The sequence below is a fragment of the Lissotriton vulgaris genome, chromosome 1_1, assembly GCF_964263255.1.
Source record: "Lissotriton vulgaris chromosome 1_1, aLisVul1.2, whole genome shotgun sequence".
In the NCBI taxonomy this organism is placed as follows: Eukaryota; Metazoa; Chordata; class Amphibia; order Caudata; family Salamandridae; genus Lissotriton; species Lissotriton vulgaris.
The window spans coordinates 984,617,454-984,633,561 of record NC_141685.1 but is presented as its reverse complement, the minus strand read 5'-3'; the positions used below and the strand labels follow the sequence as shown (position 1 = coordinate 984,633,561).

General features: G+C 44.1%; 1 protein-coding gene across 4 annotated transcripts in view; it reads left to right on the top strand.

The window, feature by feature from the left end:
- The window catches only part of LOC147748348 (uncharacterized), a 204,929-nt gene that overhangs the window by 102,844 nt on the left and 85,977 nt on the right, over positions 1-16,108 (top strand). For all 4 annotated transcript variants that reach the window (XM_086960524.1, XM_086960540.1, XM_086960549.1 and 1 more), the window contains 2 exons: positions 1,067-1,183; positions 2,109-2,186. In XM_086960524.1, coding sequence (XP_086816650.1) covers positions 1,067-1,183; positions 2,109-2,186 — 195 coding nt within the window. The remainder of the gene's footprint in view (positions 1-1,066; positions 1,184-2,108; positions 2,187-16,108) is intronic.

Here is a 16,108-nt window from a genome sequence, read left to right as displayed (position 1 = left end):
ATACATGGGCTGGGCTTGGGCAATAAGACGACGGTCCTTGGGGGGTAGTAGGTAACCAGGTATTCCCTTTTTAACAAATTTTTATGTAATATTATTGGTATAAATTGCCCTATGTGTAAATGTAGTATGAGCTGCACTGTGTTTAATGAATTTTTTAGTCTGTGATTATGTATTTGCGTAACTGTTTTGATTTTATGCGCTTTTATGAGAATTGTCTCGAATAAAGCTTATACAAACAAACAAACAAACATACCCATATGACGTTAGTCGATGAGTAATAGATGGATCCATTGGCGGAGCAAGCCATATGGGGGTGTGAAAGTTGCCATAAACTATAGTCATTACCAAACGGTTTTAAACATAATGATGGAGCAGGATCAAAGTTCATCATAGTGAGTTTGTCAGAAACGTACTGGATTTATGACTGCAGGTCTACATTTTCTTTTGAATGTACTAAGAGATTAAATGACTCCCACTCAATGGGATGAAATGCCTGTTGCATCAGGGTAATTGATTTTTGTTTTTCAATAACAAACTCCTGCTTTGGAAGCTTGTCATTGAAAAACAAAAAACTTGATCTTGTGGTTGCATCAAACATGGTACCCATTCAGCAAAGCTTCAGTGCCTTCAGTGCAACCACCACACCAGTGACTACACTGAAGGTTAACGTGGATCATTTAGCCATTAAGGGCGGTCTCCTGCTTGGGGACCGAAGCCACAGCCTCCTCTGACTTGAACTGCGTGCGATAATCCAAATGGACCAGAAAGAGGCGCTGAGCAGCCATTTGCAGGGACAGTTTGTATGGAACTGACCAACGGGCCAAACAGCTCATTGAGCCTTCAGTTTCTTGTCCATCTTAATCTTTCATACTTTTCCCACTGCCATGAACATTTGCTTTTTCAAGGCCCTGTAGGGAGCAAAAGTTTAGAACGTGTGCTATGCTAATAATCTTTGTTGGGATCCTGAGCATGTATGTATGTCAAGTTAACATGTTGGGTGTGGCATTATGTCTGTAGTACTGCTGAGGGTCTGCAAGTTGACATTGAGGATCTGTTAACTTTTCAGAGGTTCCCAAGCGCAGAGTTCCGGTTAGAAAGGGGAAGTCCATCCCCATCCTGTGCGGCTTGCTGTGGGTTTCCTTCATGCTGTGGGCGGCTCTTGCGATCCTGGCCTACTTTGCTTGTAAGTATGTGTGTTGTTTACTAACCCCTTGTCCACTGAAACAACCTGCCATGCGCTGGGTAGAACTTCGACGGTAGGGTCAGCCTGGCCTACAAGGAAACAGAGGGATTTCAGAACACCCTGATGACCTGGAAGGCTGGGCAAGGAGTTTCTATGATTGTTCAAAGTTGTAACATTTCCCTCTAAGGATCTCCATTGTAAGAGATGCAGAAATGCTTAATTGGTGGTCACAAATCCCAAAATTTCCAATAAAAAAGTACTTCTAGTTCTGGGTTGCAGGAATAGTGGACAATTACAACACTGCCCCATGAGAAATGGAAAATAGCTTGTAGGAATCAGACTGCCCATGCCGACTGCCACACGATAGTCCCCATTTGGGCCGTAATTTCACCCAACATACTGCCTACTTTGAGCGGATGAACTATCAATGTTCTCTTGATATGTTGTGCTATTGTGCTGCCGTTGTGTTGATATTGTACTGAGTAGTATTGAAATGTGATGTTGTTGACTTATTATATTGTATTTTGTCCAGGTTTTCATTACACTCTTGAGTTGTCTTCTGTTGTGCTTGTTTTTAGCTCTTTTGTTTTATATTTTTGCGCTTTTGTTATGTTTTTAATGTGTTGTTGGTTTATGTTGTTTTTTTGTTCTGTTCTGTCATTTCTCTGTGTTGTATCTTACAAACTTCAGCAAATTCTCCTGCGTCTTTCAGTCAAAACAAGTGCTCACCACTATCAAAAGTAGAAACCTACTACTGCTATAGCTCTACAACTTTTCAATACATCAATCAGGCTAAAACCATCTCATAGGCCATGCCTTAAAAATAACGTTTTCCAAGCTAAATCTATGTGATCTAGCTATTGACGCAGAGTTGTCTCAAATCCACACACCAATTTCATTATTGTTCCTGATTTTCCTTTCTCAGATACACATATAGTGAGCCAACAGCGAGAAACCTCAGCAGAGCAGAAGAGGCTTTGGACAGCCCTACAGAATGCAAGTAGTAAGTCAATTCATTTTCCTTAACATAGTCAATACAATCAGAATTTTAAAACAAGCAATATGGTGACCTCAGCAAAGCATCAATATCTTCTTATGTTGACTGATAACTTGCAACAGATGATTAGACATTTTATCCTGCGCACCTGTTGATATCCGTTGACCACCTATTTTATTTTCATTGAAGGACGGGCGGTGTCATCTTCAGCAACGGGAGGGTGTGTTAATCCAAATTATTTGACCAATTATGCAAGAGAATGTACTGGGGAATAGGAACTTCATTTTACGCTGTTGACATTGGATTCTTCCATCAAACACTCTTTATAGTGAACATACATATTACATAATGTAGAATCATTCAGAATTTGCGCTCACTATTAGAAATATTGTAGAATGAATTGTTAGTCCTTGACAGTGAAGTATAGCAATCAACAATTATTATATACATTCCTGCTACAATCATACATTGGAAATACAAGCAAGGATTTTATAGAGTAACCCACCTAATATAATTTTAATTCCTCCTGAAAGAGAATTTAAGTCCTTAGACTATAAATACAGACTTCACCTAAAATCAAAGTTGTATCCAAATATTAATGTTGAGTGTTTTTTTTAGAAGTAACACATGTTAACTATTAGATTATTAATAAAGTATTGCTATGCAATCATGTTTGAACTTGAACACAGGTATACTTTCAGTAACCAAAAACACAACAATTCCCTTTTTGTATATATTTGCACACACTGCTAGTGACTCATACTACATTCATCCAAGCATACCAATATCACCAGAGAATATCAACCGTTCACCAAGAACCAATATACAAATGTTTTATTTAGTGAAATTCAGTTAAAACGTCATATAAAAAGTACAGAGGATAAAAACACATGAATTGTTGCAAGACAGAGTGACTTCCAGAGTAGAGAATCACCTCAAAAGGTCCTACACATAATTAAAAATCACAACAAATGAACATGGGAGAGTATAATAGACATTAATATTATGTCATTCTTTAGCACTAATCAAACAGAAATTCATAGGTCAAATCACTATTCTGTACATTTTCTTTTTTGGCAAAGATAAAGTTGATTTATTGCTTTTGTAGCAGCAGCGGGATGCGTTTCGGTAGGTTAAAATGATCCGACCACCTTCTCCAGGAAGAAAGACTTGGTATCTCCCACAACTTCAAATCAAAAATGGTGATGTGTTATCAGTCAATGCTCTTGGGACCTGGCTCCTCAAGGACAAGGGACACCCATATCTTTCTAGGATATGCCCATCAGATTTAGGTCTCTATGAGCCTTAAGTAAAACACTGTGTTTTACTTTTTACTTATAGCGCTGGGGGCTCACTTGAAAACCAGGGATAACAGATGCCAAAACAATTCTTGTGTATCCACTATCTAGTTGCTGGAAAAGCCTACTTGGCTTCTTTCCAGATGTCTGTCTCTGGATTTATTGGGCATACAGTGGCTGCCTTAAACTGGAATCAGGTGTTAGAACACTAGGATTACCATATTACACTCCCCATACATACCCTCAGAGCCCAAGTTAAGTGTGATTGAAGACTTTCGCCATCTTGAAAATGCCCAAAGTGGGTAAGTTCGGCACTGGGAACTTTTACCCCATTGGTTAGGGCGTGCCCAGAAGTCATTCCAACCCATTAGCGTGTGCCAGTAATAAATGTGGGATTTTCAGGTGCTCATTTCAAAATACTCCTGGACCTGAGGAAGAACAGAAGAGGACTGGACCTGCTCTCTGTGACCTGAGAAGAACCCAGAATGACCGAGCCTGCTCCCTCTTGTTCCCAGAACAAAGAATTGGATTACAAAGGTCATAAGGCTGACCTCCATTTCAAGCTACAGACATACAGCAAGCTGCAACAGTCTTTTCCTATAACTGCCCACCTGAATAGTGGTAACTGGACCTGGGTAGGGCCCTGCTGTTGGTCTCTGTCTGACACCCTGTGAGTCTCTGAGTGCTTCTATTGAGGTCCTGGGGTGCTTTAGAAGTATACTCCTGTGGTGGAATGGAACTGAAATTGACTAAAGTCAGAAGGCAAAATCTTTGACTGGGATGGACCTAGATGGTGTATCCAACCTTCACTCCATCATGGTCAGTGCCTATGTCCCACAACCATTTAAACTATCATTGACACTTTATGCTTCTAGGTGCTAGTCCTTCGAAAACTTTAGAAATTCAGATCTCTGGTTTACATCATTTTTTTGTCAATTTTATGTCATTTTGTTTATTCATTTTTACCCTTTTTTCTTTATTTGATTTGGGATTTCTATTGTAAGCATAAAGTCAATGAATTATAAAAGAGGCAGCTGGTTGGTGGACATTTAATGCAATGAGATACAGTGCTCTTTAAAAGGGTGTGCTTTAAACTCTTTGTAAAATTGCAGCAGCGTTGGGGCGGTCCTGATGGATATGGTGATGTTGTCCAGGTCCTGGGTACATAGATGGAAAAGGCCTGCTTCTTTTTTTCCTTATTTTTATACTGCTCAGTTTGCAGTCTGATGGTGTCCTCCCTGTGGTAACATATAACATAACATGTGCATTTGTAAAGCGCAAGTTCACCCAACGGTATCTGATTGTGCTGAGGTGTGCTACGAACCGCTAGAGAGGGTGAGTTTGTCCACAAGATAAGCAGGGGTGCCAGTTGTGATGGCTTTGTAAATAGTGCAGCTGGTTTTGAGGGTGGTGTGAGCTGGCAAGAGAAGCAAATAGAGCTCCATCTTGATGGGGGTGATGTGATCATATTTCTTGAGGCCCTGGATGAGATCTGCTGTAGTGTGTATGATGCCTTTAAGGGATGCTAGTGTGAAGCCTGTGAGGCCATGGGGTAGGGTGTTCCCACCAAGCGTACAAGGGATTGAATAGCTGTTCTGAAGTTACTTTTTGGAGGATACGTTTTCACTTACTTTAGAAGAGAGAGCTGGTACCAGCCGATGTGTTCCTTTAGTATAAGGTTGGGGTCCAGGGTGAATCTATGAAACTTAGCATTCAGTGAAAGTTGGAGTTCAAAGCTGTCAAGGTTTGTGTCATTTACCCAGGTTGGTACTGTTTCTTGTTCTTGGCAAATAATAGGAATTCTGTCTTGTTTGGGTTAAGCTTCAGGTAGGAGTTGGATTTTTAGGTCTAGATGACGTGCAGGAAATGTGTGAGGCATTGGATTCCTGAAGCAGATGAATCTTTCAAGTACACTTGGGTATCATCTGCAAATTAATCTTGATGTGAGCAAAGCACCTAGATGCTCCATGTAGTGGGAGAAGATGTCTGGGGACAGAATGTAACCCTGAGGGACTGCGTAGGTGGCAGGTATTGTTTGGATCCAGATGTTGCCAAGTGAGCAAGCTGGGGTTGGTTGGAAAGGTGGGAGGCGAACCAGGGAAAGGTGTGAGGCAAACTAGTAAAGACCATTTGCAGTAAATCCTATTTGGGACTCCATGGTGCATATGAGGGTGGGATGGGTGAATTTGTGAAATTCAGCTGAGAGGTTCAGCAATATCAGGAGGCAGGGTCATCTTCCTCTGTGATCAGAAGACATTGTGTACAATGTGTAGAGCAGAAGGATCTAGCCAATCTTGAAAGATTTTGGAAAGATGCCTTGAGTGAGGGATGCAATGATAGTGGTGAATAGGGGTGAGAGAGAGTCCACAGAAAGAGTTTTGATGAAAGATTAGGTTAAGACATTATTTTCATAACAGGTGTCTTTGAGGGATATGAGCATATTGGCGAGATCTGCAGGAGACATACCTTTAAAGGATGATCTTTGTATGGTTCTATGCGCATGGGTGGGTGTAAGAGTTTAAGCAGGTTGGATGTTGTTGATAGTGCTTTTTGAACATCTATATATTTCAACTGAAGAAGAGGCTGATGACATTGCCATTTTCTGCGTAGAGAGGAATAGGCAAGTCAGACAGGGAGTTGATGTAGTGCTTGGTTGTCTTGTTCTACCTCTGTAGGTGACTTCATTGATGGTGTTGGTATAGCACTTTGCTTTGGGCTGATGTGATGTGCTCTCTGCATAGTGCACTGAAGTACTTCAGCATTACAAGGTCATCAAGAGTTTTGATTTCCTTCCATTTTATACCCTGTCTGCAAGGTCTTTAGAGTACCAGAGTGCTGGAGGCTTTGACTTGCATTTGTGTGCTTTAATCGGTGTGTGGAGGTTCACACAGTCTTCCAAAAAATTGTTGAAGTTGTTTAGAAGGGTGTTGGTGTTTGATGTGGAGTTGGTAGGATGAGAGATGGGTTCAAGCATTAGGTTATTAATGGCTAAGCCTTTGAAGCATATGAAGCTTTGTTAATTTCTTATCTGCTGTTGGTAGGATACTAAGCAGGTATATAGGAATGGAAAAGTGGTCTGTTCAGTCAAAGGGTATCGGTAATTTGCACTAGATTGTTGGTAAAAGACAAGGTTGAGGATGTTGCCTGTGGAGTGTGTTGGTTTTGTGACATGCTGAATCAGGTTGAGTGTGTTGATGAGGGTGAGGGGAGTATTGCTTGTATTTTAGCATATGTTGTCTGGGAGGTTGAAGTCACCCTAGAGGGAGGTAAGGCATGTCAGTGTCCTGTCTGAGAGGCCTGTGGATGAGATGAAAGGTTGTGGTCTGAGTTGCAGAGATTCCAAAATGCCATTTCAGCAGCTCCATGGGGTTGAGTGTTACCTGCTTCCCAAGAGTGCAGGACCCGGAGGACGTTCAGAGGACAGAGAGGCCTCCTTCCTCAATATGTGCATGGTCGACACAATGGATGCTATAGCTTGTGGAAAGAAGGACAGCTAAGATTTGTTACGATTGTGAGGGTGAATCATGTTTCTGTGATGAAGCAAGCATCAAGCTTGTGATAGGTGATGAGGTCTGTGATGTCTAGACTGTGGAGTACTGCAGAGTGAGCTTAGAGAATTACAGAGTTAATAAGCACAAGTTTGAATGTGCGTTCTGTAGTTTGTAGGTGTATGTTATGTGAAGCACTTTGGATCTATGTAGTGTGGGTATGATCACTGACATAATATCGAAAACAACAATACTGTGATATGGAAATATTGTGTAAAAAACTATTTAAAAAATATTGTTTCCAAATACTTATAATGGTAATTACAAACATATTGAAAAAACATAGCTTTTCACACTAATATTGTTAAAAAAATACACAAATATTGTTTTTTTTAGTAGATGTATAGTTTAAAATAGTAAATCCTAAATATTTAAATAGATAACATCTTTTTTTCTTTACTACTATAAACAGCATATATATTTATATGATATCATATATATGTATATATGTGTGTGTATGCATATATATGTATATATATGTATGTATATATATGTATGTATATATATGTATATATATATATATATATATATATTATATATATATATATATATATATATATATATATATATATATATATATATATAATGTCATATAGGGAAATCGAGTGTTGTATATTGGAGTGTGGAGCACAGAGTTGGACAGTTTATGGGGATAGAGTGGAGTAGAATGTCCATGGAGTGTAGTAGACTTTTATAGAGTACAGTTATATTGAGTGGAGGAGAGTGTCATACAGCGGAGTGGTGTACACTGTAGTGGCATAGAGTGGATTACCTTAATGTGGAGTAATGTACAGTGGAATACTGTACAGTGGAGTGTAAAAGAGTGGAGTGGCATAGAGTGGAATAGCGTAGAGTGGAGTGGTGTACAGTGGAGTGGCATAGAGTGAACTAGGGTACAGTGGATTAGGATAGAGTGAGGAGGCATTCATTGAAGTGGCCGAGCATAGAGTCGAGGAAACTGTTATAAATTGGAATGTTGTCTCATACAGTAGAGTGGAGTGATGTGTCATGCAAAGTTGGAAACTGTCGTAGAGTGGAGTAGAGTGTTGGACAATAGAGTGTACAGGCATAGAGTTGTGTGCAAATTTGGACAGTGGAGTGTAGAGTGGCATAGAGTGTAGTAAAGTTTTGTGGAGTGGAGTTATATAGAGGAGAGTACACTAAAGTGACATAGAGTGGAGTAGCGTACAGTGGTGTGACAAAGAGAAATAGTGCAGAGTGGAGTAGCGTAGACTGGAGCAGAATAAAGTGGAGCGGGGTAGAGTATAATAGGATATAGGGGCACATGCATCATTGTAGGAATTTGCGATTCCTAAATTGCGAAAATTAAGGAATCGCAATTTAGGAATCGCAAATTCCTATGCATCAAAAAATTGCAAAGGTTTTTGCGATTTCCTAATTTTCCTTATTTGCGATTCCTTAATTGCGAATCGCAAATAAGAAATCACTTTACATTGATTCCTATGGGCCTAGAGGCCCATAGGAATCAATGGGAAGGCATTCTCATTTTGCGAATTCGCAATTAAGGAATCGCAAAATGAGAATGCAATTTCAAGGGTGCAGGGGGGGGTCCAAAGGAACCCCCCTGCACCCCTGGATTGTCATGTAAGTAAATTTTACTAACACACATGTCCCAAGGGCATGTGTGTGTGTGTGTAAAATGTACGTTTCAGAAATGCATTTTTTTGCATTTTTGAAACTTTTCGCAAATTACCATGAAGGTTTACTTCATGGTAATTTTCCCCTTCCTAATTGCGAATTCGCAATTTAAAATTAATCATCCATAGCAGTTAAGAAATCGCAAAATTTGCGATTTCTTAAATGCTATCGCAATTTGAGAAATCGCAAAAAATTGCGATTTCTTAAATTGCGATAAATGAAAAATAAATGATGCATCCCAAAAACTGATTTTGGAATCGCAAATGAACAAATTTTGCTATTCGCACCGTTTGCGATTCCAAAATCGCTTGATGCATGTGCCCCCTAGTGTAGTAGCGCACAGTGGAGTGGTGTAAAGTGTAATAGCGTATAGTGGAGTAGTGTACAGTGCAGTGGTGTTCTTTTTTCTATGCTTAATTGCAACACCATAATTGTGACGAATTGTCCAGACATGAGTTCCATGCTCACTGTGCCATTGGAACTAAGCTACCCCAATATACTCAAATCAAGGGAAAATTGGTTTGAGTTGATTGTGTTCTGGTTCAGGGAGGCCCTGTATGGCAGTTCAGGCTGTACTGATCCTTTAGGAGCAGGGTCAAGACTGATTTGCATATGGCTGTGTAAAGAAAAATGCCTCTTTTTGCATGTTCAACCCCACACTTTTGGACTGATGCTAGTGGTTTTTGGACTCAGAAAGTGCACTGAGGCCTGCTAACCAGACCTCAGTGCCTGTTTTCTGACCTCTGACAAATGATATGTCAAATTTGCTATACCCAATTGGCAAGTACTGACTTACTTATAAGTCCTTAGTATATGATACTCAGGGTACCTGGGGCATGTAAGGCAGAGTGTTCACATAGGGCTGCAGCACTGTTTGTGCGACAAATGACAAACTGGCTCCCAGCCTGCTACTGCAGACTGGAAGGGCAGTGTGAACACTGCAAGTTCGACTTTGCCATTAAAACCAATGGCAAAGCCACCACTCCCTTAACATTATATGTAGGACTCCCTTAAGGAAGGCCTATAAAGTCCTATGGAAGGGAGCTGAATATTAGTAAGTAAAACATAACTGTTATGTTTCCGAACAGCAACACATTGAAATTGTCATTTTGCTGGGGAAACGTTAGTAGCCCCATTGGCTAATTTGGTACTGTAAGGCATCAAATTAACCATGGTATTAAATCTGACTTGATTTCCAATTCAACATTTATGTCACTTTTGGAAAGTTGCCATTTCTGTGTCCAGCTAGTCCAGTGGTCTCACAAAGGCCTTAGCACACAGAAAGTTTCTGCCCGCCTGAGGAGACGTATGAATGACTCTCAAGCTAAGGAACAAAGTCAGTTGCGCAGAGTGAGGTGTTACCTCCTCACCAAGGATGGTTACTGAAGATGTTAGCCCAAAGTGCGAGCTTCAAAGGGGAAGTCACCTTTGAAGGAATGCCTGCAACAACCATACTTTTGTTCCTGCAGACAAGCTGGAGACAATGACACGGCAGAAGCAGTCGCTCCCCCCTGGCTTCTGGCTTCCTCTGGCATCGTAGCGCTGCTCTCCCCTCACTGCTGCCATAACGAATCTGTGCCTGTGCCTGTCCTCGCATCTCGTGGTATCGTAGCGCTGCCTGTGCCTTTAATCTGTGCCTGGATTTAATTTGTGCTTACCTGCGCCTCGCATTACTGTACTAATTGTCTGTGCCTGTGTGTGCTCCTGGCGCTCCACCGCTCGCATTGCCTGCATTGCCCCCCTGAGGCTGCCTGACTGTGCCCACGGCAGTATTTGACATTATTTACCCCCAATATCGTCGTGTTTGTTGTTGTTTTTGTTGCTGCCAAAGGTAAGCCCGTCTACGCCCGTCCGCGCCTGGACCGCGCCCAGCGCCAGACCCCCTGGTCCCCGCATCACCCACCCCTCCCGCATTACATACGACGCCTCCACCCTCTTAGCACTTAACACCGGCCGACTCCCTAACTGCGCCCAAGCAGCACCAGGACACACCCATGGACCCTTCACCTGCCACTCCTGCAAATTCACCTGCATCAAGACCCACACCAAACCCACAAACACCAAACAGAGATCCAACACCAACCACCTTAAATACATCCTTCTCAACACCCGCTCGGTTCACAAACACGCCATGGACCTTTGGAATCTACTCGACACCATTTCTCCGGACATCGCCTTCCTAACAGAAACCTGGATGAATGCCTCTTCAGCTCCAGACATCACCATAGCCATCCCGGACGGCTACAAGATCATCCGTAAGGACCGCACCATCCAAACAGGAGGAGGCATCGCCATCGTCCACAAGAACACCATCCGCGTCTCAACCAGCTCAGAAGACGACCTCGCTATCGCCGAACACCTTCACTTCCAGATCCACACCGACCCCAAGACCACACTCAGAGGCACCCTCCTCTATAGGCCACCAGGACCCCTTACAAAATTCAGCGAAGACATCACTGACTTCATCACCCCAAACGCCCTCCCCTCGGAAGAATACATTCTACTGGGAGACCTCAATTTCCATCTGGAAAAGAGCAACGACAGTAACACTACCACCCTTCTGGACAATCTCGCCAATCTCGGACTCAAACAACTTGTTAACACCCCCACACACTATGCAGGACACACACTCGACCCTATCTTCACTTCCAGCAAGCATATCTCCTTCACGCACACCACACCCCTCCACTGGACGGACCACAGTTGCATCCACTTCATTTACAATGAGACCACGATCCACAACCAACCTCAACCAACTCTGCGAAGAAATTGGAACAAAATCACCATCGACCAGATCTCCACATCGCTTCTTCAAAAACCCCCTGCCTATTCAACGAACCCTAACCAAGCCGCCATCAACCTCACACAATGGTTAACCCAAACCGCCGACAAACTAGCACCCTTGAAAAAACATCAAATCAAGCAAGGAAGCAAGAACGCCCCCTCGTTCAACGATGACCTTAAGAAATCCAAGAAGCTCTGTCGTTCCCTTGAGAAAACTTGGAAAAAAGACCCAAACACTATCACCCAAGCCGCCTTCAAAAACGCCACCCGCAAACACCACCAACTAATCCGGACAGCCAAGAAATCAGCACTCAAAGACCGACTAGACAACAACGCCGACAACAGCAAGGAACTTTTCAACATCATCAAAGAATTCACCAACCCCACCGCCAGCTCAAACAACATCACCCCCTCTCAAGTCCTCTGCGACTCCCTCACCTCATTCTTCCATGACAAAATCGCCGACATTCATAACAGCTTTGACAACCAACCAGTAAACCAGTCCACCCCACTCACCTCCGAACCTGTACCTCCTCCGAATAACCTTTTCGACTGAAACCCAATCACCACAGAAGACACCATTCGCCTGATGAATTCCATCCACTCAGGATCCCCTACAGACCCATGCCCCCATCACATCTTCAACAAAGCAGACTCCATTATCGCACCCTATCTCCGAGACGTCATCAACTGCTCCCTCAACTCCGCCACATTCCCAGAAAGCTGGAAACACGCCGAACTCAGCGCCCTTCTGAAGAAACCCACAGCTGACCCCACCGAACTAAAAAACTACCGCCCCATCTCGCTCCTCCCATTCCCTGCCAAAGTCATTGAGAAAGCCATCAACAATCAGCTTGCCGCCTTCCTTGAAACCAACAAATCACTCGACTCCTCACAGTCTGGCTTCCGAGCCAAACACAGCACCGAGACCGCCCTCATCGCAGCAACAGACGACATTCGAACACTACTGGACAATGGAGACACAGTCGCCCTCATGCTCCTTGACCTCTCTGCAGCCTTCGACACAGTCTGCCATAGCACCCTGATACAAAGCCTCAGAAACATCGGAATTCAAGGAAAAGCATTGGACTGGATCATCTCGTTCCTCGCTGGAAGAACTCAGAGAGTCCACCTCCCCCCTTTTAAGTCAGAGGCCACCGAAGTCATCTGTGGCGTCCCGCAAGGATCATCACTCAGCCCCACCCTCTTCAATGTCTACATGAGCCCCCTCGCAACCATCGCATGTCAACACAACCTCAACATCATCTCCTACGCTGATGACACTCAGCTGATCCTCTCACTCACCAAAGACCCAATCACCGCCAAAACCAACCTACATGAAGGGATGAAAGAAGTAGCCGAGTCGATGAAGCACAGTTGTCTGAAACTGAACTCGGACAAAACGGAAGTCCTCATCTTAGGTGCATCCCCTTCCGCCTGAGACGACTCTTGGTGGCCAACGGCCCTAGGAAAAGCCCCCATACTGACGGACCACGCACGGAACCTGGGCATCATCCTTGACTCCTCACTCTCGATGACCAGACAAGTCAACGCCGTCTCATCATCATGCTTCAACATCCTACGCATGCTCAAAAAAACATTTCGCTGGATCCCCACCGAAACAAGAAAAACGGTCACCCACGCACTGGTTACAAGCCGTCTGGACTACGGAAACACCCTTTACGCCGGTACCACCGCAAAATTGCAGAAAAAACTCCAACGCATCCAAAATGCTTCAGCCAGACTCATACTAAACATCCCCCGCACAGACCACATTACCGTTCACCTGAAAGACCTTCACTGGCTCCCCGTCAACAAGAGGATAACGTTCAGTCTCCTCACCCACGCACCCAAAGCCCTATACGAACTTGGACCTGATTGTCTCAACACGCGCCTTTTCTTTTACCCCCCCACCCGCCAGCTGCGCTCGTCCAACCAAGCCCTCGCCGCTGTTCCGCGCATCCACAAAGCCACCATGGGGGGAAGATCCTTCTCCTACTTAGCGGCCAAAACCTGGAATTCCCTTACCATCCACCTCCGCCTTACTCAAAACCACCTAGCCTTCAGAAAACAACTAAAAACCTGGATATTCGATAAGTAAACCTCCCCCCCTTCCTCAAGCGCCTTGAGACCCTCTGGGTATGTAGTGCGCTATATAAATTCTGACTTGACTTGACTTGACCCCAAACAGGTATTCCAGTGGACGTGTAACCTAGACATTTTGAATGTGGATATAATATTGCACTCTGGGATAGCCAGAAGCCACACGTTGCAGGAAACACATCACTAGGTGAGAGGGGACCCAGTAGCCCATTGGCTCGTGACCATGTTCTCCCCTCAGGGCACTTTCATGGGATAAATATGGCACCCCTGGCACTCTGCTCGCCAGAACACACCTGGCTTGAAGAAAGGACCAAAGAAGGACTGCCCTGCTGCCCTTGAATCTGCATGGAGAGATGCTACACTGTTGGATGCTCTGCACCTGCTGCACTAGGGGCTAGTAAAGTTTGGACTATGCCTGCAGCTCCTGATCCAGGGAAAAGTTGTTTCCTCTCACTTTAGTGACTCTAAGGATCAGTCAGCTGATCCCCTGGAACCAGCTCCAGGGACACAACAGCTGAAAGTGCCCAAACTGACAAGTTGGAGCCACAGCAGAAATCTTGCAGCTACCAGTCGCAAAGGCAAATCCGAGATAACCAAAGTATGCACACATGTCTGCCAGACCCAGGGGTGCTATCAGAGTCCAAATTCGTTATACCCAAGAGACACCAGCCCCCACTTAAGGATGTGACTCCAACCGCAGTGCAACGAGACCAGTAGCCCAGCATCGGCTGTCCAGTCACTGCAATGTAGAAGACTTCGAGGGACTTCGATCACTGTGGCCAGTGTCGCCTTTTGGCACCCAAGGACCAAGGGACAACCACAAAGACACCCCCATCGACCACACCTAAACCAGAGCATCCTTTGAACAACTTTTGCCTGTATCCTTAGCATCAGAATCACTCCATTGTAACATTTGAAACTTAAAAAATGCTCTAGTGGCCAGGTGACTGTGCAAGGTGTCCTTTCAGACCCCCTAGACCTCTGTCTTGCGAGAATTGGACGCCCAACCCGAGTAGGAGTAGTCAACCTAACTCTTTCAAACTTTTCAAAAGTTTACATACTTTTTGTTGACAAATGCTTGTTTCCGGTTGCATTTAAAAGTATTCAAAGCTTTCAAAATCTGTATCTCTGGAACCCTCTGGTAGAGTTTGCTCAACAAGGTCTCTAAAAGTGCATACAAATACGCTTTATTATTATAGATTGTTGTTGTTAGACCTGTCTGCCTTTGGGAAGTCCCTCCAATTCATTATTTATTTTGTCCCCTTTTTGCCCCTCATAACTTTTTTTTCTTTTTGTGTCCACTCGACTATTTTTACGGTGTTGGCCTAGGGGTTAGATGCTCTTTTGCCCTCATAGTTTTTCACCTAAGGCCTAGGTGCCTTTTGTGACTGGAAAGTATGGGACCGACAAAATGGTCGCCATCAACTGCCATAACGGTCATCCCTGGGAAGGACCCATAGACTAGAATAGGGGCCTTCCAGAACCTTCTGGTCCCTTCTGGACCTTCTGAGGCCACCCTATAAAAGGTCAGCTGCAGTGCAGCCATTTTGTCTTTTCAGAGTAGGCTAGCTGGAGTAAAGGCTGTAGCATAAGGTGGGGGTAGGATAATCAGAGGGTTGATCTCCCAGTTTAGGGACGCTTCCTTACTGTTTCACCACCCTTCTCTCCTCATAGTTATTGACCTGACCCTGCCAGAGGAAATCCTGGAGACCCTGGGCACCTGTCCTCATCCAGCCCCCAGAAGAAAGAGTGGGTGAGGGAGGTTGGACTGGAGTGTAGCTTCAACCACTGCCCAGTAAAGAAAGGGTCCTGGTGTAGACTTAAGGAGAGGGAATCCTGTGTGCCCTTGTCAGACGCCACAAGAACTGAGAGAAAAGGAGGCTTCATCTGGCATTTCAACAGAACCCCCCCCTTGGTACCTGTGGTAACGCATCGCCACGTTAGGGGTAGTGGGTTCATCCTGGTCGAAGGCTAGAACCGAGTGTTGCGTGCTTATCTAGGTTCCTGATCGATACTGTGACCTTATGCCCCTATTCGGCTATAAATCCATTTATTCCCTATATTGGCATAACCGTTCAAGTACGATTTTCTGTAAAGTCATCTCTGGCCTCACACGAACAGAGCCACATTCCAGCATGACTCTCTGCTACTTCCTTTGCGACCAATTAGTGCAATGACAGAGCAGCAGTCACTATCTGATATTCCTAGATAACACTCCGAGTTCTTCAACAAGATAAAAACTTAGCAAACCTGGAAATCCCCGCTTGCTATGTTTTGATTAGTAATAGAACTCTAATGAGCAACTGATAACTGCCACTTCCTAGTGACATCTTTAATTGACGTCTTATGTCCAGCAAACTTGCGTCAAACCCGGCACCTGTCAGGTATAAATATTACCAACGTTGCCTTAAGCAATGAGCGAACATGTTGCTGATGCCAGCTGCCTGCATGACCCCGTGTTGGTAAAAACTAGCACTCTGTCGCTGCAGCCTGCTATCCTGTGGTGGTGAAGCTGCTGATTACCATTATCGCCGCT